Source organism: Ipomoea nil, unplaced genomic scaffold, assembly GCF_001879475.1.
Source record: "Ipomoea nil cultivar Tokyo-kokei standard unplaced genomic scaffold, Asagao_1.1 scaffold0211, whole genome shotgun sequence".
Lineage (NCBI taxonomy): Eukaryota > Viridiplantae > Streptophyta > Magnoliopsida > Solanales > Convolvulaceae > Ipomoea > Ipomoea nil.
The window spans coordinates 162,818-187,863 of NW_017616639.1; the positions used below are offsets into that span (position 1 = coordinate 162,818).

Sequence of the window (25,046 nt, forward strand, 5' to 3'; positions counted from 1 at the left end):
GTCCATGTTATATATGACTCCAAGTCCATGATATAACCGTGGTAAAATAAAAATTGTCTAGTGCTATTTTAGGTAAACCAAAAATCTTTTTTTTTTTTTGGCAAATTCATAACTTTCTATCACCTAGTTGACTTATCTCATTGCAACTTGATTAATTTATAAACTTTTTGTATCTCTCAAGTTTTACTAAGATCCAAATTGCTCATACAAAGTAATTTTATCAAAATTGTATTTGATAAGTACACGTTTGAAATTATTGATTCTTGACTTTTCCTTGTGTTTTCTTACACCAAAAATCAATATTTTCTAACACCACGGACTACTGTAATTCCTTATTTAGATGTGTGCACTCTGAGTTGTCGGGAGAAACACTTGCATTGACTAGCATTTCATCATAATGATCTCTCATTGCTTCAAAGTTAAATTCGTGTAGATCAGATTTGTACTCAAGAATATCATCATGGCCTTCAAGCATACGGACTACTGCAGACATGGATGGCCTTAGCACTGGTGAAGGATTAGTACAAAGCAGAGCCACTTTGGTCATTCTGAGTGCCTCATCTTTATCAAAATCAGAACTCAATCTTGGATCTATTAGCTCCATTAGGTTCCCCTTTTTTTGAAGATCAAGTGCCTGAAAATTGTGCAATAATTACAACAAAACATAGTACGTAGAATATAAGAATAGGCCACTTAGTTTGTAAGTTCTACAATCAATGAATTGAGTTTTGTAGTACTGATATCTTACCCAATCAAGGATGCAAATAAAGTTCTCATCAGGACGATACTTCATGTTGCTCTTCCCTGCAACAATTTCTAGTGCCACTACTCCGAAACTATAGACATCTGCTTTGTATGTTAAGTACCCCCACATTGCATATTCAGGAGCCATGTATCCTCTATACATAAGTAAAGAGTAATAGTTCATTTTCTTGAAAGATTCAATGTATAGAAGTTTATAGTGAAGTCAGGAGATTCAAAATTTTTCAGAATGAAGTAACCAATTCTGTCAATTGAAATGTAAAATTAGCAATGCTTCACAACAGCAATGAACTTTTGAAAAATAAAGTTAGTTGTTTAACAATTACTTTCAACTATATGAAGAATTTGGAAATGCAAAATGAACAAGAAATTATACAAGATAACACTTACATTGTCCCGGCAACTCTTGTGCTAATATGTGTATTCCCATCATCGTTAAGTTTAGCTAGGCCAAAGTCAGAAATCTTCGGATTAAGTTCTTTGTCAAGAAGCACATTGGTGGCTTTTATGTCTCTATGAACAATTTTTATTGCGGATTCTTCATGCAGAAAAACTAAACCTTTTGCAATACCAAGACAGATTCTTTGTCTAGAAGACCAGTCTATTTTCGGTTGACACTCTTCTGTACCTATAATTAATTGTTAACTCAAAACACTTATATTTATCTTGATAAAATAAACTAAACTCTCTCTATTCTAGTTGCATACCTTACATATAGATTAAAAAAATTTAAGGTTGTTTGTTTGTTTGTTTTTTTTTTTTTTTTTGTTTTGTTTTGTTTTGTTTTGTTTTTTTTTTTTTTTTTTTTAATAATTGGGACTAGCAGCCGAATTAATTATGAATTCATATTTACCAAAAAGAGCATGAGCAAGGCTGTTGTTTTCCAAGTACTCGTACACCAGCAGCAATTGCTTTCCCTCAATACAACACCCATAGAGTTTCACAAGATTAGGATGCTGCAAACAAGAAATCATGCCTATTTCATTCAAAAATTCACGATTTCCTTGACTTGATTTGGATGAGAGTTGTTTCACAGCAATAACTGTACCATCCAACAATGTACCCTACACATATGGGAAAATTTTAATCCAAGATCACAAATATAAGCATCTATAATAAGTCCAAAAGTAAAAGGTGTCAAGGCACGAAGTAATATATAGACACATAGTATGGATATTTGTATTTCTCTATACCTTGTAGACAGCCCCAAAGCCACCTTCCCCAATCTTATTTGCAACATCAAAGTTGTTTGTTGTGACTTTAATTTGTGTGAAGGTAAATAGACCTGTTCGCAGATCAAGACCTCGTAGTTCTGTACAAGGACAATGACATTGAAGAAATTTTTTGTGCAAGAAAGACTGAGTTTTGGGATTGAATATGGATGGCACATATGACTGCATGCACAAATTGTCACAACGTCCAAATTTCTCATACAAAATTAGAAAAGTAATTGAAATTAAATTCATATATTACCTCTTCCCAGTGAGGTCTTGTTTCTTATGTAGATCTTCCACCAAACAAAACAGAGAATTGTGGAAGTAAGAAACAAAGAAGACGTTACTGCACCAACTATGATTAAAGTCTTTCGCTTTTTGGGAGGCTTGATTAAAGTCTTTTGCTGTTTGGGAGGCTTGAAATCTACAGAATTGGCTACAAAGTAACAAAAATATTAATAAAAATCTAAATATATAAATATGTGCTATTAATTAAAAATATGCAAGCCATAACTAATTTTACCAAATTCCACAGAAATGGCAGATATTAAAGGTCCGTATGTTCCTCTACTTGGACCTGTTATTGGTGATCCATTCCCAGCATATACAAAGCGCACCTCTAGAGTTTTATCTCTGACAATTGTTTGAAATTCTTTAACCAAGGCTTTATCAACACCTTGTGCTTCGGTTTTAATTTCAAAATCCTTTAATTTCATTTCACCCTGTAGTAAATAAAATCACTATAGTCAAACACATCATTTAATCATTGAAGTCCTCAATTTAAATTGAAAATTTGAGTTAACCTGTATATAAACATCAAATATGCGTCTTCCTAATTTTTGAAACGATCTATTATCTCTAATAACTATCTCTGCAAAGTGAAGTTTCACAATATAGTTTCCATTTGCCAAACAGCGCCCGTAATACGTTAGAGATAATGGTGACAAACGAGCAGTCTTGTATATTTCAGAGTCTTTTACATTGATGACAGATATATTTGTTGCGGTATAGTCATTCGCTGTTGAATCTATACCCCAAGACGAAAAGTACCCTGTATTACTAGCTACCCAGTTCTCTCTGTTGGAAACATATTTGGCAGGGCCAACAGAATCTTTATCTGCCTCATATGTAGTGTTACCAATCGAAACATTTCCTCCACCACAATTGATGTGAAATGAATACCAATCTGCAGTAAAATGAAAAAACAAACTAGACATCATCCATACACGGAACATTAAAGAGTATTGCTTGTCATTGCCTCCACCGCAATTGATGTGAAATGAATACCAGTCTGCAGAATAATGAAACAACAACCTAGCTAGACATTAACCATACAGCGTTTCTGCTTATCAATTGCAACCATTGTGAAAGATGCATATACTGAAAGTATTGTGATGTGATTACCTTTAGAGCAATTCTTTAGACACTTCCCAATTTCTCTATGCAAAAGGGGATGAAGTCAGAAACCTTTCGAGATTAAATCGCATTATGAGTGTCAACATAATATTCATGGTTTGTTAGAGGATATATGTTAAAATTAACTTACTCATTATCTCTGCCCCCGTTATTGCTTTTGAACAAGTTTCTGCTGGGAAAATGAGAAAGCTAAAAGCCTAAAATGATCCATAGTTGAAGGAAGACTTGAAACAGTAGATGCTTATAAGAGACAGAATCTTACAGGTTTTTCCGATTGCAAATTGGCGACATGGAACTCTCCTCAAAATTATTGTAAGAAAGATCTATGTAACTGCATATTGCATGGTCGTTTAAATTCTATTAGTGTTTTTTTTTTTTTTTTTTTTTTATTACGAGTAGTTGAAAAGAGCTCGTATAATACTAAAAATTAAATTATAACTCTGATAAAACTCATCACAAGACTAAACTTACTACCTGGAGTTTAGATTTAGAACCCATTCAGGAATTTTCCCACTAAGGGAATTGTTCGTTAGAAACCTAAGAACAAATAGAACAAAATTCAATTTAGTAATATTGAATTCGCACACAAGAAAAATAGAGAAGTTATCCTCACAAAGATAACTAGAATGCTGATTAGATTTCTATTAGAACAAAATGCCCAAATATAAAGGAAGTTACTTATGCAAAATCATTAACATTAAAATTGATTTATTACTCACAAGTACTGCATTTTCTCATCAAGCTCAAGCTCTTTAAGCCCTTGAAGCCCTTGAAGACCTTGAAGACCCTGAAGACCACTAATCCCTCCTTCGAGATTATTAAAGCTCAAATCTCTGCAAACTCAATATCATAACAAAACAGGTAAGCAGAGAAGTATATCAACTTAAGAATTCTAATATATGATAGGGAAAATTGTAAAAAATGCCCATCTATAATATGCCAATTATCAATGTCACCCCTGAATTATGAGTGGTGTAAATGTTGCCCCTCAATTATCAAAACGGTGCACATATAGCCCCTCCCGTAACGGACATGTGGTTCCCCGTTAGTGTACGACACCGTTAAGTCGGAGTAAATATATAATTTAATTGTTTTTTCCCTCCCTCGATTCGAAGTACCAGCGAGGGACAGTGGTGGGAAACCACAGGTCCATTACGGAAGGGGCTATATGTGCACCATTTTGATAATTGAGGGGCAACATTTACAACACTCATAATTCATGGGTGACATTGATAATTGGCATATTATAGAGGGACATTTTTTACAATTTTCCCTATATGATATTAATAAGTTGAGGAAGCAGAACATGGAATTATAATCCTCTAATAAAAAATAACAGAATTACACTAACGAAAAAAATTCTCAAATAATTATTGGATAATTTATTTATTGACATGATTTTTCAGTACAATAACCAAACTTCAACTATATTCAATCCCTAAGATATGGAAAAAAAGAATCAATTTCCTCACAAAAGTAGTTCAGAAATGTAGTTACTGACATCAGTCCCAAGTTTGTCATATGATGTAAATCTGGTAAATTCCCAGAAATGTTACACCTACTCAACATCCTGCACCAAAAATTATTTTTTGCATAAATAACTTCACTTCATAGTGGAATTATGAAACTTAAGTTCATATTTTTGAAAAGAAAATGCATTACTCACAACACTGTCATGTTTGTCATCTCATTTAATGTTGGAAAACTCGAGACACCTCCATTTAGGTCACTGATTCTACTGCAAGTTTGTGTTGTTGATAATTATATTTTAGTTCGTTAATCTTGACCGTAGAAAATGGAAATCTTAACTCACAGTATCTCCAAGCCTGTCGGTACAAAGTTATTTTCAGGTATGGGTCCTTCAAAACCACTTGCTTCAAGATCTCTGCCAATCATATATGCTTCTCATTAAAAAAATGATTTCATCCATAAATTTCAGTTATGAAGTTTTAGATAGGAATGCTTACAGCCAAAGAAGGCTTTTCAAATGTTGAAAGCTAGGCAATTTCCCAGCGAAGTTATTATTGCTGAGGCTACTGTATTGATTTCCCCGGCCAGGACAGATGACAAGTCAACATAAAGTATAGAAGAACAACAAATTAAAGAGGTGAATATACATGCATGATGCACTTACAGCTCAGTCAAATTTGTGAGAGCATTAAGTTCTTTTGGCAGTTCACCTGTGAGAGTATTACCACTAAGATAGCTACAGACAGCAAAAACAGAGAGAGCATCAAATAAGCGATAACAAAAATTTAAAATTTAACCAATATTATATTCAGCCAGTGATGAGAATGATTAACAAAAGCTTACAGATACTTTAAGTTGGCTAGATTCCCAAGCTCTGGTGGAACAGTTCCATTGAACATATTGTCCCTCAAGCTTCTGTAATTTCATTTGTTGTTACAACAAAACCCAAACAATAAGTTCCTCATATAAAGTTAACAACAGTTTTACTTGTGCAAGTAGAGTGAAAGGAGCAAGGGAACATACAATAGTACAAGAGTTGTTATATTTCCTAAGTATTTTGGAATCGGCCCAGACAATCGATTCGCACCAACAGAGCTGCAAAATTTCATAACTTTAGCATGCATGGAAGAGCAGATGGCTTAAACCTGTATAGCATAGGTTATAATACACAACACAACTTACATATTTTCCAACTTGGTAGAAGCCCATTCAAGGGGAATTGAACCACTTACGTAGTTGCGCCTCAGATCACTACAGTAAATAATACTATTAATCAAGCAAAAAATATATACATATATATATATATATATGCCAATAAGTAGAGCAGATTATGGCTTATGCATATAGAAAGTGTCTTGTTACATTTTCTTGAGAAAGGGTAACTTCACCAAGGAAGGAGGGAGGACACCTTGTAGATCCTGTCCAATTAAAACTCTGTTTACAAACAAAAAATAGAGACTATTATGTATGTAAGACTTTACTAACAACATATTGAAATCAATCATTTCTTGTAGAATAATCACTTTATTTCCTACACCATACCCGTCATGGAGATCGAATCATTGTTCTCTAGGGGTGATTTTTTAAAAAATATATATATTTCTTTCATCTAATTATTAGTGAGAAACTCTCAAGCATTTCCTATTCCAAAAGTGTGTATAATGAGTGCCCAACTATTGTGATTCATGGTTAAGAGTAAAATGAGACTTCATTTAATTTAAGGGTCAGTTTGGAAAGCAAGAAAATGACTTCTGGATCCCGATCAAAGAGAAAAGGTAATTGACTTCTTGAATATATGACAAGTGGAACCACGGCGAAGAGATACCGTTCAATGAATCAGATAAATTCTTGTCACGAGCTGGACTTGAACCAGCGAACTACCTCACCTTTCATTCTGATCGTGACTTTAAAAAAGGTAGAAATGGAATAGAGAGTTGGCGCGGTTTAACGGATTGCTTGCTTACCAAGCGATCCTGGCCGAACTCGCCAAAAAAATAACAATAGAAGAAGTTGTTCTTGCCGTAAGAGTAGCCCCGAAGACATCTTTCACTATTGGAAATTATGGAATTTCCGACCACCTGAAAGTGATCTTAAATCAAGTTGATACCAAAAAGTGGTCGGAAATAGCAATAAAGGTTTTTTCGGATACCAAAAGTGGTCGGAACAAGGCTTTCGACTTGATTTAAGATCACATTCAGGTGGTCGGAAATTTCATAATTTTCAGTAGTGTTTATCTGAGGAGGGGGCTTTGTCCTAATACATAAATGATGTTAGGATCGGCCAGCTCATCCTCGAAATTACTCGTTTTCCATAAAACATTTTTCTTTCTAGCGTTCAACAGAAAACTGTCTTCGTATATTTAGTTCACTTTCCAAAAAATGAGTAGGAAAATGAGCAGAATTGTATACTTCAAAGCAAGGTTATTTTCGTCAACATATCCTGGCAAATTCTACTCCATATTAGCATTATTATAATTCACAAACAAAATAGGGGAAAAATTCTTAAACAAAATTCACCACTGGTGTTTCTGCAAACAAGAGATCTGGTGGAGACTGTGATCTATAAAGTGGCAATAGAAAATGATTTTGTGAGACTGTGATGGTCATTCGAAGAACTGGATGGGGCAAAGAGAGTAGGATAGAAGGAAGAGCTTACATGCTTTGTACATGGCAAATACCACCAGGGAAACTACAATTGCAAGTGAGAGTATTAGTGTAGTACAGAGTCATATGTGGTGTCATCCAGTTAGAGTTGTTGTCACAAGGATTTAGTGTAAAATCCCAATCCTTCTTCTCCATTTCTTCAGCTATTTCCTTAAGTGCGTTCACTTCGAAATGCATGAAGCAAAAGCTTGGTGTTAATAAATATGTAATTTGAATGTTAGAGAAAATTAGAGAAAATTCCTTCATAACCACCAAGAAAACAACAGATCAGAGAGTTGAGGGGTTAATGACTACTGAGTGAGTATTAGAGAAAATTCCTTCAATTCATAACCACCAAGAAAACAACAGATCAAAGAGCTAATTAAGGGGGCTCACATTCATCTGGAGGAAGATGCCCACTCTGTGCTTCAACAAATGTTGCATTATTGAAGGAGAGTAGTATAATTGGTATGAAGATTATGAACATGGCCGCTGACATGGCTGAGTTCTGGCTGGGGAAGATCAGCTGCGATGAGTGTGTTATTTAATACATTTGCTCTGATCTGCATAATAAATAAAGATAGAATAGATTGAAAGAATTGAAGAAAACAGCACTTGCAATCGTTATGCGTTGGACCCGTGTCCAGCATGCATGTTGGACACGGGTAACAATGCCGTTAGGCACTGTTATCTTTTTTTTTTTTTTTTTAATTTCAGACCTCTTCGTATATGTTCATAATTTTATTACTATATGTTAATAACTGTACATTCATAACTCCATAATTGTACATTCATAACTCCATAACTGTACATTCATAACTCCATAACTGTACATTCATAATTTTCGAAGCTCTATGTTCACAATTTTAGAGCTCTATGTTCATAATTTTATCACTATATGTTCATAATTGTAAGTTCATAATGTCAGAGCTCTTTGTTTATAATTCGATCAATAACTGTACATTCATAATTCCATAACTGTAGATTCATAAACTCATAACTGTAGATTCATAACTCCATAACTGTAGATTCATAACTCTATAACTGTACATTCATAACTCCATAACTGTACATTCATAATCTTCGAAGCTCTATATTCACAATTTTAAAGCTCCATGTTAATAAATTTTATCACTATATGTTCATAATTGTAAGTTCATAATGTTAGAGCTCTGTGTTCATAATTTCATAATTGCATAACTGTACATTCATAACGGCATAACTGTACATTCATAATCCAAAAAAAAAAAAAATAACGCCGTTAACGGCAAAACACGCACGATTTTTTATTTTTTTAACTAAATGACGCGTTTTTTTTTTAAAACGACGTCGTTTTGGGCCCGTGTCCACAATTATTGTGGACACGGGTCCAGGGCATAATTTTGAGCATATATGAGTCAATGAAATCTGTGCAAGTGGACCCAAAAATCATGACATATATATGGCCTTATTGTTTGGTTAAAGAATATGAGTTTTGACGGCAAATTATGCTGTGCATCCGTATGCACCATGCATGGTGCATACGGATGCAAAAACGACGTCGTTTTAATAAAACGCGCGTCTCCCCTTAAAAAAAAAAATCAGGTTCGATTCCCAGCAACAACAGATGAACTATATTTCCATAATCGATAAACTATATTTCCATAATCGATGAACTATATTTCCATAATCGATGAACTATATTTCCATAATCTAATCTATGAACTAAAAATTCCAGAATGAATGAACTAAAATTCCATAATCTATAAACTAAAATTTCAGAATCGATGAACTACAATTCCATAATCGATGAACTATAATTCCATAATCAATGAACTATAATTCCATAATCTATGAACTAAAATTCCAGAATGAATGAACAATATAATGTTGTTGCTGGGAATCGAACCTGAATTTTTTTTAAAGGGGAGACGCGCGTTTTTTAATAAAACGACGTCGTTTTGGCATCCGTATGCACCATGCATGGTGCATACGGATGCACAGCATAACGATTGAGTTTTGACTATTGAGCAAGATACAATCTTAAACCCGCGGCCCGCGGGGAATGATTTTTAATATACTTAAAAGCCATTTTTAATATACTTAAAAGCCATTTTGATTTGTTTAACCATCATTAGTTGTTTGATTTGGTTAAACAACTAATATGAGTGTTTGATTAATTAACTTTTTGTAACGGTTTATTATTCTAAAACGCTAAAATTTAAAGTAGTTTTTTGAGAAAATCATTTTGCATGTAATCAACTATTAGCTTACAACTAATTTATCAAATATATTTCTACAATCTGCAAATGCTATCATCTAGTCAAACTCACTAACTCAATCAGCTAATAACTATTTACCAAACACCCCCTTAGTGATTCTTGTGCCATTATTATATTTTGTTCTAAACTTTAGAAGTAGTAATTATATTTTGTCTCATGATGATATAACATAACTTAAAAAACAAAAAAGTCGCCAGTGATTTAAATCTTCTCAAATACTCTTTCGGGTTGGGGTGTGGGGAACCCTTAGGGTTGAGGATTCAACCTTTTGGAAGAAGTTCAATTATGTTTATTGTATATATTTGTATATGTTGTGTATAAATGTGTTTTAATTAGGAAGCGGCCGGAGATTAAGATTATGAAATACAAGACTTTTAAGCATAAGCTTAACTAAGTTAATTTCATGCCCATATATATATATATATATATATATATATATATATATATATATATTAAGTGATAAGGGAAATTTACATCCATTATCTAATAGTAGGTGTATTAAGTAACTACAAAAATGTAAATCGTTTATAGTTAACTGGCTCAAGCAACAAATATAAATAGCTGAATATTTTATACTCCGTACTGAGTAAATTTCTTGGAATATAAGTTTAGATGAATATGGCTCCAAGTCTTCCAAGTCAACAAATAAAAGAGTTCTACTACATGAACTCCCAAATTCTACTCCCTGATGTGGTAAGTTAGGATTGGTTATTTTCAACATATGGGTCCACAGAAAAATGTCTATATCAAAAACATGTAAGAGGGAGTACAAGTTGAGAGTATAAAATGAGAGTACACCAAGTATTTTTCCAAATAAAAAATTCATTGTTTTCAACCTTTCTTTACTTCCCAATAACCAATGAATACATTTCATGATTTCAATCTGCATGCCAGACGTGCATGAACAATGAAATTAAAGTAAAGTGGACTATAATTACTTCCCATCTTATTCATTAAAATGTACCACGAAATATTATTATTGTTACTATTTTGATACAAACGATGCGAGACTCCCAAAAACACTAACTAGCTAGAGGCGAAATTAGAAGTTTTCTTTAGAGAATTAAGAGCCAAGCACATTGTGCTTAGATGACACCTCTGTGACTCCCCTTGAGATAAGGTCACAGGATAGAGTCAATAGTATTAAAAAAAAAAAAGTGAAGAAAATTGATTTCATTTTTTTTTCTTTTTTGGGTGAAACCTGCTACAATTATCTAAAGGTACGCATAGGAAAGATCATATGACGAGTTTAATTGATAAAGTGTTAGCCAGAAATGAACTTGTAACTTTTAAATATGATGTCACACCTATGTACTAGGCCACCCCTTGTAAATTCCATACATTTTCAGGTTTGAATGTTATGAGGCAGCAAATTAAGGTCAATGGTGGTTTCCCAAGATACTTCCTTGTAAAGAAATACTCGGTAGCAAATAATTTTGAATTTAATTTGGAGATCTCAAGTGTGAAACAATGACAAAGAATCAGAATGTTATGAGGCAGCAAATTAAAGTCAATGGTGGTTTCCCAAGATACTTCCTTGTAAAGAAATACTCGGTAGCAAATAATTTTGAATTTAATTTGGAGATCTCAAGTGTGAAACAATGACAAAGAACCATATAAGACATGTGAAAAAACCAAATCTAAGACGTGTGGAAAAACCAAGTCTAATACATGTGGAACGACCAAGGGACATGCTGCATAAGTCTTACTCTTCGTTGGTATAGTCTTCAATATTGAAGTTCCTAAAAGAAAAAAAAAAAGAAGCTTCTATTAATAACACATATGGTATTATTGTTCCATGCATAAAGATATTTCAATATCTTTTTAAATAATATAATTGGGAAAAGAGTTAAATTGACTATTGAACTTTATATGAAAAAGTAATTAGGTCATGATGAACTTTAAAAATTTGTAATTTGTTTTTTAAATGCTACTGACTCTTCAACCTAATGAAGCACAAAGAGTCAATAACACCTCCACTGAGTCTCAATCTCATGACCTCCCACATGAAAGAGATCACTATACATGCCATTTAAGCACAAGATGCTTGGCTTAAAAATTTGTAATTAAATACATCAAATTTTCATTTTTGTGCATCTAGTCTCAATAGCCTATTATCTACCAATAATAACCGGTAATTAAGGTTTCGGTGACCAAATTCAGTGACCGGGGACTATGGAATGATTGTTGGTCGCCATAACGACCCTAATTGCCGGTAGATAGTACGATTAGGTTTAGATGCACAAAAATAATAACTTTTAAAAATTTAAGAGGCTAATTATTCTTATGTATAAAGTTTAAAGTTCTATTTGATCATTTTCCCAATATAATTTAATAAGAAGCCATGCTAGAGGTAGCTAGTCTATTTGATTATTTTGATTTCTCTTATTTATCATAAATCTACTTTAGAGTGGGGTTTTATTTTATTTATTTATTTAATTTTTTTGTTGTGCAATGGAAGGGGCCTAGAGCCCCTGATAAGTAATTCTCCGAGTAGTAACCCACTAACCCCTCTAGTGTCCGCATGGAGAAGTTCCGTTAACCAATCTGGTGGAGCATTCAAAATGGTAGTCCTCCAATTGCTACTTAGCCTTCACCCAAAATTGACTAGTCTATCAGCACACTTGTTGCCCTCCCTTCAAACAGGAATAATCGTCGCTCTCCCCAAACTCTCAATTAGATTCCGACACTCCGAACCCATGATGTCCAGATCAGGATATGGCTGTCTATCACCTGTCATGGCTTTGACCATAGCTTAATCCAACGAAAAATGCTATATGTACTCCCATGGAGTATAAACTCCCGCCACTTGTACCAATAAATTCAAGTGAATGAAGAAAAACAGTGGTCCACTTTGTTATTTAAACCAATCAAATAATGACACTTCAGCAGGGAGTACAAAATGGAGTAGAAAGTGGGAGTACATGTAGTATTACTCTAATCCAACTCAACAATCACTTTTCCCAAGACCTCTCTTTGACAAGCTGCAAGCTTTCTCTTACAGTTCAACGATGAGCTGCTCGTGATCCCGATGTTGACCATATAACCAGCAAGCCACATCCCATGGTGATGGTCCTGCACCAAACCTCCCGCGCTAGACCAACCCGAGTCTCCCTTTCTAGCCCCGTCAATGTTCAATTTCACCCAACCTTAGCTTCCTCTGGCGGAGACCACTACCCCACCTACCCAATTCATCTTTCCAATTAAATTTATTAGCCCCCTGAGAAGGAACCTGGATTCTTGGGCGAGCCTGGAAGCTTTTTCCACCACCTCCTCCAAATTCCTCCCGTTGTTCCTGAAGACCCCCTCATTGCGAGCTTTCTACCATTCTCAAAGGATGTATTTCTCTCTTTTTTTTTTTTTTCTTTTGAGGCACGACGCCTTGCTGGGTCGTCTTCCCTACTTGCGGGCTCAAAAATGATGATGTTTTACTGTCTTCCCTACATGCGGCTCGATGAGCCGCCTTCCCTACATACAAGCTTCTTGGTTCGCCTTCGCTACATAAAAACCCGTGTGACTTTTTTTTTTTTTTTATTTTTTTTTTTATTGAGGCACGATGTCTTGCTTGGACCGCCTTCCCTACTTCCATGCCCACAAAAGATGAAGAAATGGTGTTTTCTTACCTCCTCTAATTGCTTACCTAGCCTGTGAGGACATTTGGATGTTGTTGTTTACTTTAGCGTTTCTTGTCTAGACTTAAAAGCTTCCAACTTGCATTGAGACCACGTATCCTGTCTACGGGTAACTACCATGTGTTGTTATTGAGTCCCGGGCCTCCTATCCACCCAACCTACGAGCCCTTAATGATCGAGGTATGATCAACGGCCTTCTCATGAACAGGTTCGGGCCCCCTCCATGATGGGTTCCCTCATTTCAGCCCTAGTCGCAGCATCGAGCTCCTTGCATTGGGGATAGGGGTGGGCATAATTTGGATTATCCGAACTACCACCTGAACCCGAATTGAATTTTAAATTTCGAGTAAACCCGAATAATTATCGGTTCAGATATGTTAAAATTTGGTATATCCAAATATAAATTTAGGTCGGATATCAGGTGCTAAAAATTTATCCATACCCGAATCGAAACCTGAGCTAACCGAAATTTTATTATAAATATAATAATATAAATTATATATTTAATTTTAATTGTATTTCATAATTAATACTATATTAATTCTCATCAGTCTCTTAATTAGTAATTAGTATTTTGTCTTATTTTTAGTTTGATAGTATATGGAAAAATATAGATACAAAAATAATAAAATCTTTAAAAAATTTAAAATTGATAAAAATAAAAATTTGAATATATCCAAACTAACCCGAAATAAATTTATCCGAATCAAATATATCCGAATTAAATTTGATTATGATATTGGGTGTCAAAAACATCACCTAAAATTTTTAATATTCGAAATAAAATTCAAGTATCACCCAAACCGAACAGAACCGACGCCCACTCCTAATTGGGGTCCCGTCCTTGGCGATGCCCTCCTCCCTACTCGTGGAGTGCTAGCAATGACATTAACTGTCTCCTAGGCTAAAGATTAGGTGCTAGGTCCGAGTGTCCGACCTAAGGTGTGCAAAACCATCTCGAAACCATGCATTTAATATATGTATACACACTATCTGGTATCGAGTGCCAAGGCTTCACTACTACTTAAATTCATGACAACTATTACTTTTTCAACCTAAACCAAACCTATTAAGGTTTGGGAGTGTAGGGTACTCAGTATTACATGCATGACCCATTGTCATTTCTAGATGTTATTCATATGATTTGAATTAAAACATGAATAATATCACTCGAAATGTTGAATATTCAAAATAAAATTTAGATATCACCAACCCAATCTGTCACACATGTATGCCTGCACCACACGATATTATATATTATCACTTATGACTAGCATTTGTAGGTTAAAATAAAAATAAAAAACTTGAATTTGAAATAACATTTTATTTTTGACTTGAAAAATAACATGGAAAATAAATGTTGAGGAATATGTTTTATGTTTTGCCATCATTTTTCTATGAAAAAATTGTCATTTATGCCCCTCCATAATATGTCAATTATCAATGTCACACCTCAATTATTAGTGGTGTAAATGTTGCACCTCAATTTTTAAAACAATACATATATTGCCCCTCCCAAGTGTAAATGTTGCCCCTCAAATTTTAAAACGGTACATATATTGCCCATCCCGTATGGTATGGGAGGGGCAATATATGTATCGTTTTGAAAATCGAGGGACAACATTTACACCACTAATAATTCAGGGGTGACATTGATAATAAATTGACATATTATAGAGGGACATAAATTACAACTTTCTCTTTTTCTATTGGAAAAATAAAATTGAAAAGATTGTGGAAAAAAAAAAAAACAGGACAAATAAACTAAATTGTATGTGACACATGTCATGAATTCTGTTAATTTTTTAATTCATTGATATGTCGCTCAAGTCAAGTCCAAAACTCAACCACAAAAATTAACTCATGAGTAGGGGTTTGGCTTAAACTAAACTACCCCTCCACAATCTCTTGCATGTGGAGCCGATATATGATCATATCATTGCCCACGGCCTTTTGAGAAGTCAACGGCGACTCACTCTAGACAACTCACACGCTAGTACAAAAAAAGCTTTTCGAGTCTCTTATAAAATATTTTCCGAGTCACCAGTACATGTTATTATTCATTCTGAGAAAATATAATTGTCTAGGTGGGTCTGTGTGTGTCATTGTGTATTTGTGTATATTTATTGCAGATAGATTATTATTCATTCATGAGTTTTGCACAAGTGACTCAACCCAAATTCAGAAAATGCATTTGTGTTTACTTTAATTTTTGGTTCTATGTTTTGCATCATCTTTTTGTATAAGTTAACGTGCATTCAACCTTGTGGTCTAATGGCACCAATATTGCACTTTTATATGGAAATGTGCGAACTTGAGTCTCAGTGTTGGTAATACTAAATTGTAACATGTTAAGAAAATAATATATATGGCTCAAATTTATTGTAGAAGACCCACTCAACATGTAATTGCCGCAACTTTCTCCCCCATGTAGCATGTCTGTACACGTTCTTTTACTTCATGCCACTTAATTCTCTCATTTTACTTTGTATAAATAGATTAGGTTGATGCTTTGTAATTCACTCATTCACAACATCAATTTATCATTGATTTCATTCTTATTCCTTTTTATTATTCTTTCTCACGTAGATACTAATATATATATATATATTTTCATTTTATTCTCTTTAAGAGATTAATATATATATATATATATATATATATATATATATATATATATATATATTTTCCCATTGTTCGTTATTCATATGTCATTTATATAATTTTCCTTATTTCTATTATTTAACTTTTATAATTCTCAATTTTTGATTCTTCGTTTCCGCATTATTTCGCTATATTCCTAACAAGTGGTATCAGAGCGGTTTAATTGAGAATTATTTTCAAAAATGTCGACTGTTACTAAGTTCGATATCGAGAAGTTCGACGTGAAAATTAGCTTTTCTATCTGGAAGGTTCAGATGGAAGCCGTTCTAACACAGAACGGTTTGAAGAAAGCGCTAGCTGGGAAGAAGAAGAAACCAGCTACAATGACAGATGAAACTTGGGAAGATTTGTATGACAAGGCACGTTCAACCATTCTTTTGTACATGTCTAAAGAGGTTCTACGTGAGGTAGTAAGTGAGACGACTGCGTCAGATTTATGGTCCAAGCTGGATACGCTTTACATGGCCAAAACTCTGGCGAACACGCTACGCCTGAAGGAGCGTCTGTACACAATCCGTATGACGGAAGGTACTTCTATTAAATCTCACTTGGATGAATTCAATTCTATTTTATTGGACTTGGAAAATATTGATGTCATAATTGAAGATGAGGATCGCGCTGTTTTATTGCTTGTCTCTCTCCCTAAATCATACAAGCATTTCAAAGAAATTATGCTGTATGGTAATAGTAGTAATACCCTTACTTTTGACAGTGTTAAGTCAAACCTGTTGTCCAAAGAAAAGTTTGACATTGAAATTAAGTCGGAGGACAAAGGTGAAGGCTTGACTGCGTAAGGGGTCGTTCACTTGAATCAGGGAGTAGCAATAAAAATTCTAGATCCAAGTCCAAAGGACATAAGTCCAACAAATCCTGTAAGTACTGCAAGAAGCATGGTCATGATGTGACTGAATGCTTCAAGTTGAAAAACAAGCAAGAGAGAGAAAAGAAGTCAGCTGAAGCTAGTGTTGTTGAAAGTGATTCAGATGGCGATGTTATGTTATCTGTTAGCTCCAGTTGCAAACGGAGCGAAACCGAGTGGATTCTGGACTCTGGTTGTACATCCACATGTGTCCTCACAAAGACTGGTTCGTCTCTCTGGAACTGGTTGATGGTGGAGTTGTCTTGCTGGGTAATGATACCCAATGCAAGGTTAGTGGAATTGGAAGTGTGCAGATTAAAACTTATGATAACGTTGTCAGGACTCTTACCAATGTTTGGTATATTCCTGATTTGAAACGCAATCTGATATCCTTGGACACCTTAGAATCTCTGGGGTGTAAGTACATAGCTGAAGGTGGAGTTTTGAAGGTCTTAAAAGGCTCTCTTGTTCTTATGAAAGCTTCTCGTTTCGGAAGCTTGTACATCTTGCAAGGTAGTACTGTGACAGGTTCAGTAGCGGTATCTTCATCGATGTCTGATGCGGATCTCACTCAATTATGGCATATGCGTCTGGGGCATATGAGTGAGAAAGGCATGCATCTCCTGAGCAAGAAAGGCTTCCTTGGTGGTTCAGGTACAGGTAAATTACAGTTTTGTGAGCATTGTGTTTTTGGGAAACAAAAGAGGGTTAGTTTCTCTACTGCTACACACCGTACCAAAGATGTATTGGAATACATACATTCCGATTTATGGGGACCAACCAAATTCCAGTCTATGGGAGGCTGTAGATATTTTATGTCTATTATTGATGACTTTTCTCGTAAAGTCTGGGTCTATTTTCTGAAACATAAAAATCAGGCATTTTCTATTTTCAAGAAGTGGAAAATACTTGTTGAGACTCAGACAAGTAAAAAATTCAAGAAGCTCAAGACAGACAATGGCTTGGAGTTCTGTGAGTCAGATTTCAATGACTTTTGTGCGGCAAATGGAATCGCCAGGCACAAGACCTTGCCTGGTAAACCCCAACAGAATGGTGTTGCCGAACGTTTGAACAGGACTCTATTGGAAAGAGCTCGTTGTATGCTCTCTAATGCTGGGTTATGGAAACAGCGTGATTTTTGGGCCGAGGCCGTTTCTACTGCTTGCTATTTGGTAAATAGATCTCCACATTCATCCCTTGATTTCAAAATTCCAGAAGAAGTTTGGTAAGGTAATCCTATTGATTACTCTATCTTAAGAGTTTTTGGATGTCCTGCTTATGCTCATTCCAGTACGGGTAAATTAAACCCGAGAGCTGTCAAATGCATTTTCCTTGGTTATGCCTCTGAGTCAAAAGGGTATCGTCTTTTGTCTCCTGATTCTCAGAAAATCATTCTGAGTCGTGATATCACTTTTGATGAAAATGCACTACTTTCTTCTGGAAAAGTTCTCAGTACAGATGAGACGCAGAGTACTGGTGAGAATGTGGAGTTTGAGTTCAGGTCTATTGACAGTATTACTACCACTGATGGTAATACTAAAGATGATGCATCTACTAGCACAGCACCTCTCGTCGAGCCACAACGAGAGTATTTCATTGCTATGGATCGTCCTAAGAGGACAATTAAAAAACCTGCTAGGTACGCTAGTGATGATGAAACCAATATAGTTGCTTATGCTCTTTCAGTCACACAGGAGGTTGATGGTGATCCATCCTGCTATTTCGAGGCTCTTCCTGTTGCTAAGTTCAAGTAGTGCTTGATTTTAGTCGGGCTGTTCCAATTTTTAATTCCACAGTGGATTTGATCCAAGGTGGAGATTGTTAAGAAAATAATACGTGGCTCAAATTTATTGTAGAAGACCCACTCAACATGTAATGCATTTGTTGTTGCCGCAACTTTCTCCCCCACGTAGCATGTCTGTACACGTTCTTTTACTTCATGCCACTTAATTCTCTCATTTTACTTTGTATAAATAGATTAGGTTGATGCTTTGTAATTCACTCATTCACAACATCAATTCATCATTGATTTCATTCTTATTCCTTTTTATTATTCTTTCTCACGTAGATACTAATATATATATATATATATATATATATATATATATATATATATATATATATATATATATTCATTTTTATTCTCTTTAAGAGATTAATATATATATATATATATATATATATATATATATATATATATATATATATATTTATATTTTCCCATTGTTCGTTATTCATATGTCATTTATATAATTTTCCTTATTTCAATTATTTAACTTCTATAATTCTCAATTTTCGATTCTTCGCTTCCGCATTATTCCGCTATATTCCTAACATAACAGAGTCAGTAGCATTCAAAAAATAAATAAATAAATAATGCATAATAAATACATGCAAAAATTAAAATTATCATTTTACATTTTGTCTTATCTAAGTTAATGAATAACTAAATAAATAAATTACACGTACTAAAACAAAATCAAAAATTACACACACTTAATAAATATAGGATAAAATATGTTTTTAAGATTTTCGTATAGTTTTCCCTGATCGACCTCTACCTCAACAGCTCAACTTCCCTCAAAGTCTCAATCCAATTAAATTACATTAATTGTATAAGAAATATGGGGTAGGATACAATATAATAAAATATGTTTTTAAGATTTTCGTATAGTTTTCCCTGATCGACCACCTCAACAGCTCAACTTCCCTCAAAGTCTCAATCCAATTAAATTACATTAATTGTATAAGAAATATGGGGTAGGAGACAATATAATGCATGGTAGTTGAACAAGGAAGGCCAAGTTTAAATGAAATCAGATAAGGGAAAAGAGATCAAGACAGCCACACGAACTACTCCATCTGTTTTTTTTTTTTTTTTTTTTTTTTTTTTTTTGAAATTCGTACTATTCCATCTATTTATTCAAAAAGGTCAAATAATGGTGGAGAAACTTGGGGTATGCAAGAAAAATAATGTGTATTATTTTTATATTTTATTTTCCCCCATTTGATCCATGTTTATTTTTTTATAAGACCAACTTGTATAATAATTAATACTTATGTAAAGTTTTACAATTCAATTTTTTTAGGTAATATATTGTTGGGAAAATTAGCTATTTTGCATTTAAAGTTGTCATTTTGTGGTATAATTTTTACTGGGGTTCACTTCTGATTTTGGATTGGGTTGAAGTAGATTCAGGTTCTCCTTAGTGAGAGATTTAATTTGATATATTATACGCACAAAATGAATAATAGGTGAATAAATAATTGATTCTCAAAGTGTGTCCATTAGAATTAGGAAAATGGAGTTGGAAAGGCTTTGAATAAGTCTTTTGTCTCACATAAGGATTAGGGAATTGAAGCAAGGAATACGGTAAGTGAGATGCACATGAGTGTCCAAAAGAATACAGAGCATAAATTCTCTTTGACACCCGAAATACTCTTGTATTGGACATCAAGTGTGTGAATTTGTAGCTAGTGTACAAGCTCTACTCTCGTAGGAACAAACACACTCCAAATAAAGCATATAATTGGGATCCAATAATTATACACAGTTCACAAAAATCAAGATCACAAAACAACCCTAGAACACACAAATAATCCCCTTCATGCAATACAATTCAACTAAGCATCAATAGCAAGAAATCAAACCGAATTCAAGTCCTAAAGCACTTAGCTACTCATAATATGAAAATAGATACACAAAATTAAAGAAGTAATTAAAAGCATTAGTGAAAAATAAAGGAAAAAGGTGAATAAGAAAACTTCTATATTGAAGCCTAGAATCCAAGATTTGCAATGTTCTTGAGCTTGGAAATAGAGAGAAAAAGTAATGTACACTAATCTAAGCTATATTAGAGCACAACCAAACTAGGAAATGAAGGGGAAATGAAGTTGTGTTCTTGAATGAAAAAAATCTCCTTTTAATTAAAACAAGGTCAAAATGACTTTAAAAAGTTGCAAGGCCACGGGTGCAGCCGAGGCCACAGCCAATCCCATGGCCAGAAAAATTGACACACTGGGTTGTGGCCATGCCCGTGGCCACCAGGCAAAATGTTAATGCTTCTTGCACAAATTATCTTACTTTTAGGCTATTTTCCACCCTCGAAACCTTTTAAATAGTCTTATGGTCTTCATGAATGTTGTAGAGCTTCGAGTTAACTTTCCAATGGCACAAGAATCACGTGATTTGTACATTCCTATGCTGAGATATGGTCAAAATACTGAGATAGTGTCAATTTGGTCCTAAAATGCCACCTTACTTATTTTTGCTTTGCCTTTGCATTTAATTGCCTATATCATCAAGACCATTAAGGCCCAAATATTTAACACATGAAAGAGTTTTGTTCAATCTTCTTTTCTTCATTTTGCCTCACAAAAATATCATCATCCTATGGTGACTTGAAATCTTGATCAAATAGCTCAATGTTCGGATCAAACATAATTTTCTTGTCAAGTCACCTAAGCACAAACGATCATTGCAGAAGTGACCAAATTGACTCAATAATATAATGAGCAACAAACAAAAATACCAAAATGCATGTGTAAGGAAAAAGTATGAATTTAAGACATTCATAAATTGCATAGCTTATGATAGTACTAATTCTTGCGTATATAGGATGTATGTACTGTATGTAATATGTATGAACAAGGTAGTAGACAATAGAGTGTATAGCAAAATGAACCTCTTTCATTAGTGTTGTTCATGAGTTTGTTTAGAGAGAGGGGAGAGCTACAAGCTAGAGAGAGGGAGTGTTCTGTGGAAATGAAGGGGAGGAGCCCCTAAAATGAAGGGTCAAGTCCCCTTATATAGGTGCAACCAAGATGGATTTAACCTTGACCCGTCGTTAACCTCGACCCGAACCGTTTGACCCGACCCAAATAAGAGCACAGAGCGTACGGGGAGCCTGAACTGGGGGCAAATTCCCCATCAAGAAGCCCCCCCCCCCCCTCCCAATCCGTGCCTTGACGATGAGTTAGCATTGATTATACGGTCTGTGACTTACGCCGGTTGCCTCGTTAAAAACCTTACGCTAATAAAAAAAACCCAGTATGAAAATTTTTTAGCCAAGGAAAAAAGAACACAACACTAAACGCAGTCTGGTGGACTAAAAATAGGGGGGTTGCCCGACCTAGGGGTCGGTTTTGCAACACAATTCAAGAGGTCTAATCTTTACCGATCGAGCAGCCGGGAAGCTAACTAAGATCGGGAGATCAGGTTAGCTGCGATCTAGAGGTGTACTTTACCAGTCTACCGACTGGGTTGCTGGGTGCGATCGAGAGGTCGGATTAATTGCGATCGGGGGATCTAACTTTACCAATCATGGGAATGGATTTGCGGCACGGCATAAGAGACCGGATTTCTACCGATCTAGCGACTGAACTGCTAGCTGCAACCGGGAGGTTGGACTAATATGTGATTTAGGGATCGAACTTTCTACGATTTGACATTAGGAGACCCGATGGTCTAACGAAAACGAGACCGGGAAGGTCATTTTGATTGGAAAATGACGACGAGACCGGGAAAGCTGATCTGCCCGGGAAATACTTTAGCTAAGCGAACGAGCTACTCCACCAGCGTAACCCCCCACTCCCTTAGTTGCGAGAATCGTTAACATAAGGGAGTAGATACGATAGCTTCTTGAGTTTTCTTTGCAACTCTGATTGCGATCGGGAAATGACCCGACTGATCTCATGATGCCGATGCATCAGACTACACTCACAGCGTCGATGATCGGGAAGTGACCCGATCGGTTTTACTTTTGGAACTTTACGAGATCTATACTTACCGATCAAGAGATAGGATCTCTAACATATAGAGGGTTTGCACACCGCCGATCCAGCGATCGGGTTTTAAACGTGATCCAGCGATCAATCTTTACCAAGCAAAAAGATTGGTTTAACTCAGGATGGGATGCCCGACCTCGCGGGCTCAACTGCCTACCTCATAGGGCTTAAGGCCGAGATATGATCTCGCGCTGACTGGGCCGGTGGTGGTAATGCCAACCTAACCGAACTTAGAGCGCCAGTGGTGGCAATGCCAACCTAACCGAACTTAGCTACTCAATCGGTGGTGCCAATGTCGACCTAACTGGACTGACAACACCAGTGGTGGCAAGGACAACCTAATCCGATCGAAAAATGCCTACATCGTAGGGCTTAAAGCTAAGATGTGATCTCGGGCTAACCGAGCTGGTGGCGGGTATAACCGGACTTATCACACGACTGGAACTGGAGGACATTTGTCCTTTTCAGCCTAAGACCTGAATTGAAGGAACCTCATCCTTATCGGTATAAGACCGGAGCTGAAGGAACCTCTTCCTTACCGGTGACGATGACCGGAACTTAAAGTTTACGCGACATTGCGGTCGTATATAAAGTTTACGCGACATTGCGGTCGTACTTAAAATTTACGCGACATTGCGGTTGTATTTAAAGTTTACGCGACATTGCGGTCGTATGTAAAGTTTACGCGACATTGCGGTCGTATATAAAGTTTACGCGACATTGTGGTCGTATATAAAGTTTACGCGACATTGCGGTCGTATGCTCGGGCTTATGCCCACATCGGTGACGACCAGACTATACTTTACGTGACATTGCGGTCTGTTGGTCGGACATGCTTCCATGGACTGGTCTATAGTTTACGCGACATTGCGGTCGTATGGTCGGAGCCTCGTCTGATTGGTCCGGAGACCAAAATTACCTACTTAGTAGGGCTTGATGCCGGGACTTTTCCCAGGTTTAACAATGCCGATGGTGGCGTGGCCGACCTAACCGGGCTTTAGGTGCCGGTAGTGGAAATTGTTAGTATATTTAATTCTGATATTTAGTTTAAATTAGTATTGTTTTATTTGGGCTAGTCAATAATAATATTAGTCTTCCTATTTTTATGTTAGTCTTCATGCACGTTAATAGAATTGGGGACGTGATCCTAACTTTCAGTGCATGATCTTTGATCTTTAGCCTATATAAAGACATCAATGTAATCAAGTATTGTGTTAATGAAGATATTATCTTTCTTCTCTTCAGCTATAATAATTCTGCTCCTACATTAGATATTTATTTTATTTCCTTCTTTCACACCCAACATTTGAATCATGCGATATTTGAAGGGCACATATGATCATGGATTACTATACCCGTCATCTAACAATTGTGTTCTTATAGGATATTCTGATAGTGATTGGGGTGGAGATATAGATGACAGGGCTTTAGGTGTTGGTGGTAGAAATTCCAACCTAACCCGGCTTATTACAATTAATTGTGCTATCACAATTTTCTAAGTACAATTACAAGGATTTAACCTATACATGTACAATTTGCAAAGTAAATCAAATTACAAAATAAATAGATTGTTTTAGTGCTGCGAGATCAGCTTGTGATATGATTTTCCCACTCATAGTTTTAATGCTTCCTGTTGCATCTTCCAAACGAGCATAGTCAATAAGCTGTCTTCCATGTAGAAAATCATTATTCACTTTTCTTTTTTCCTTCCCACATGCAACCTGTCAATCACCATCCACCACTTTGTTTTGTCATCTTACGCCCCCATGCCACCACCCACAACGACCCAATCCCGTTCCATGCAAACAAAGATTGTCTGGAAGTACCCCAAAGACCACAAATCGAAGCTAGCTTGTTTCAGGAAAGAGAACTGGGAAGATACAAGAGAGAGAAGAAGAATAGAAAGAGTATTTCATTCATCATCTTTCACCAATGAAACAGTAAAGCCATATATGCAAAATGGCAATAACAGAAAGTCTGTTATGAGTTTGTTATGTTAGTTACAAGGGTGTTCGAGCTGCTGCCTAGTGTATGTGCTGACAACTTGCACTACTTCGATCTTTAGATTCGCCTAAATTTGAGCACCTGGATCGGCCTAGCAACGGGTGGCGGAACTGGAACCTCCGGCGATGATGGCGAGCGGTGGTGATAACAAAGAAGATACGAATGATGATGATCATAGACTAAGGACATTGATGTTGCAAGGTGAACACCCGGGTTTGAATCTCCCCTTATTCCCAAATTTTGCAGTAGCTTTTTCTTTGATGATAGGACCGTAGCTTATTGTCACGGTCCCCACAGACGACGCCAAAATACTAATATAATCCTATATATAATAA

At 35.6% G+C, this 25,046-nt stretch overlaps 1 protein-coding gene across 2 annotated transcripts in view; it reads right to left on the reverse strand.

Moving 5' to 3' along the window:
* The window catches only part of LOC109192267 (probable leucine-rich repeat receptor-like serine/threonine-protein kinase At3g14840), a 116,587-nt gene that overhangs the window by 32,491 nt on the left and 59,050 nt on the right, over window positions 1–25,046 (reverse strand). Inside the window, exons 1-24 of one of the 2 annotated variants that reach the window (XM_019342848.1) lie at window positions 7,901–8,023; window positions 7,518–7,689; window positions 6,225–6,296; window positions 6,045–6,113; window positions 5,886–5,957; window positions 5,706–5,777; window positions 5,527–5,598; window positions 5,360–5,428; window positions 5,206–5,277; window positions 5,059–5,130; window positions 4,865–4,962; window positions 4,112–4,232; window positions 3,867–3,929; window positions 3,655–3,723; window positions 3,523–3,561; window positions 3,381–3,415; window positions 2,780–3,162; window positions 2,500–2,698; window positions 2,236–2,412; window positions 1,956–2,074; window positions 1,616–1,826; window positions 1,153–1,390; window positions 749–899; window positions 138–634 (exon numbers count right to left, since the gene is read on the reverse strand). In XM_019342848.1, the coding sequence (XP_019198393.1) occupies window positions 320–634; window positions 749–899; window positions 1,153–1,390; window positions 1,616–1,826; window positions 1,956–2,074; window positions 2,236–2,412; window positions 2,500–2,698; window positions 2,780–3,162; window positions 3,381–3,415; window positions 3,523–3,561; window positions 3,655–3,723; window positions 3,867–3,929; window positions 4,112–4,232; window positions 4,865–4,962; window positions 5,059–5,130; window positions 5,206–5,277; window positions 5,360–5,428; window positions 5,527–5,598; window positions 5,706–5,777; window positions 5,886–5,957; window positions 6,045–6,113; window positions 6,225–6,296; window positions 7,518–7,689; window positions 7,901–8,003 (3,063 nt within the window). In that variant the 5' untranslated portion in view covers window positions 8,004–8,023 and the 3' untranslated portion in view covers window positions 138–319. Of the gene's footprint in view, window positions 1–137; window positions 635–748; window positions 900–1,152; window positions 1,391–1,615; window positions 1,827–1,955; window positions 2,075–2,235; window positions 2,413–2,499; window positions 2,699–2,779; window positions 3,163–3,380; window positions 3,416–3,522; window positions 3,562–3,654; window positions 3,724–3,866; window positions 3,930–4,111; window positions 4,233–4,864; window positions 4,963–5,058; window positions 5,131–5,205; window positions 5,278–5,359; window positions 5,429–5,526; window positions 5,599–5,705; window positions 5,778–5,885; window positions 5,958–6,044; window positions 6,114–6,224; window positions 6,297–7,517; window positions 7,690–7,900; window positions 8,024–25,046 lie in introns of those variants that run through there. The other variant, XM_019342843.1, reaches the window with a different exon arrangement.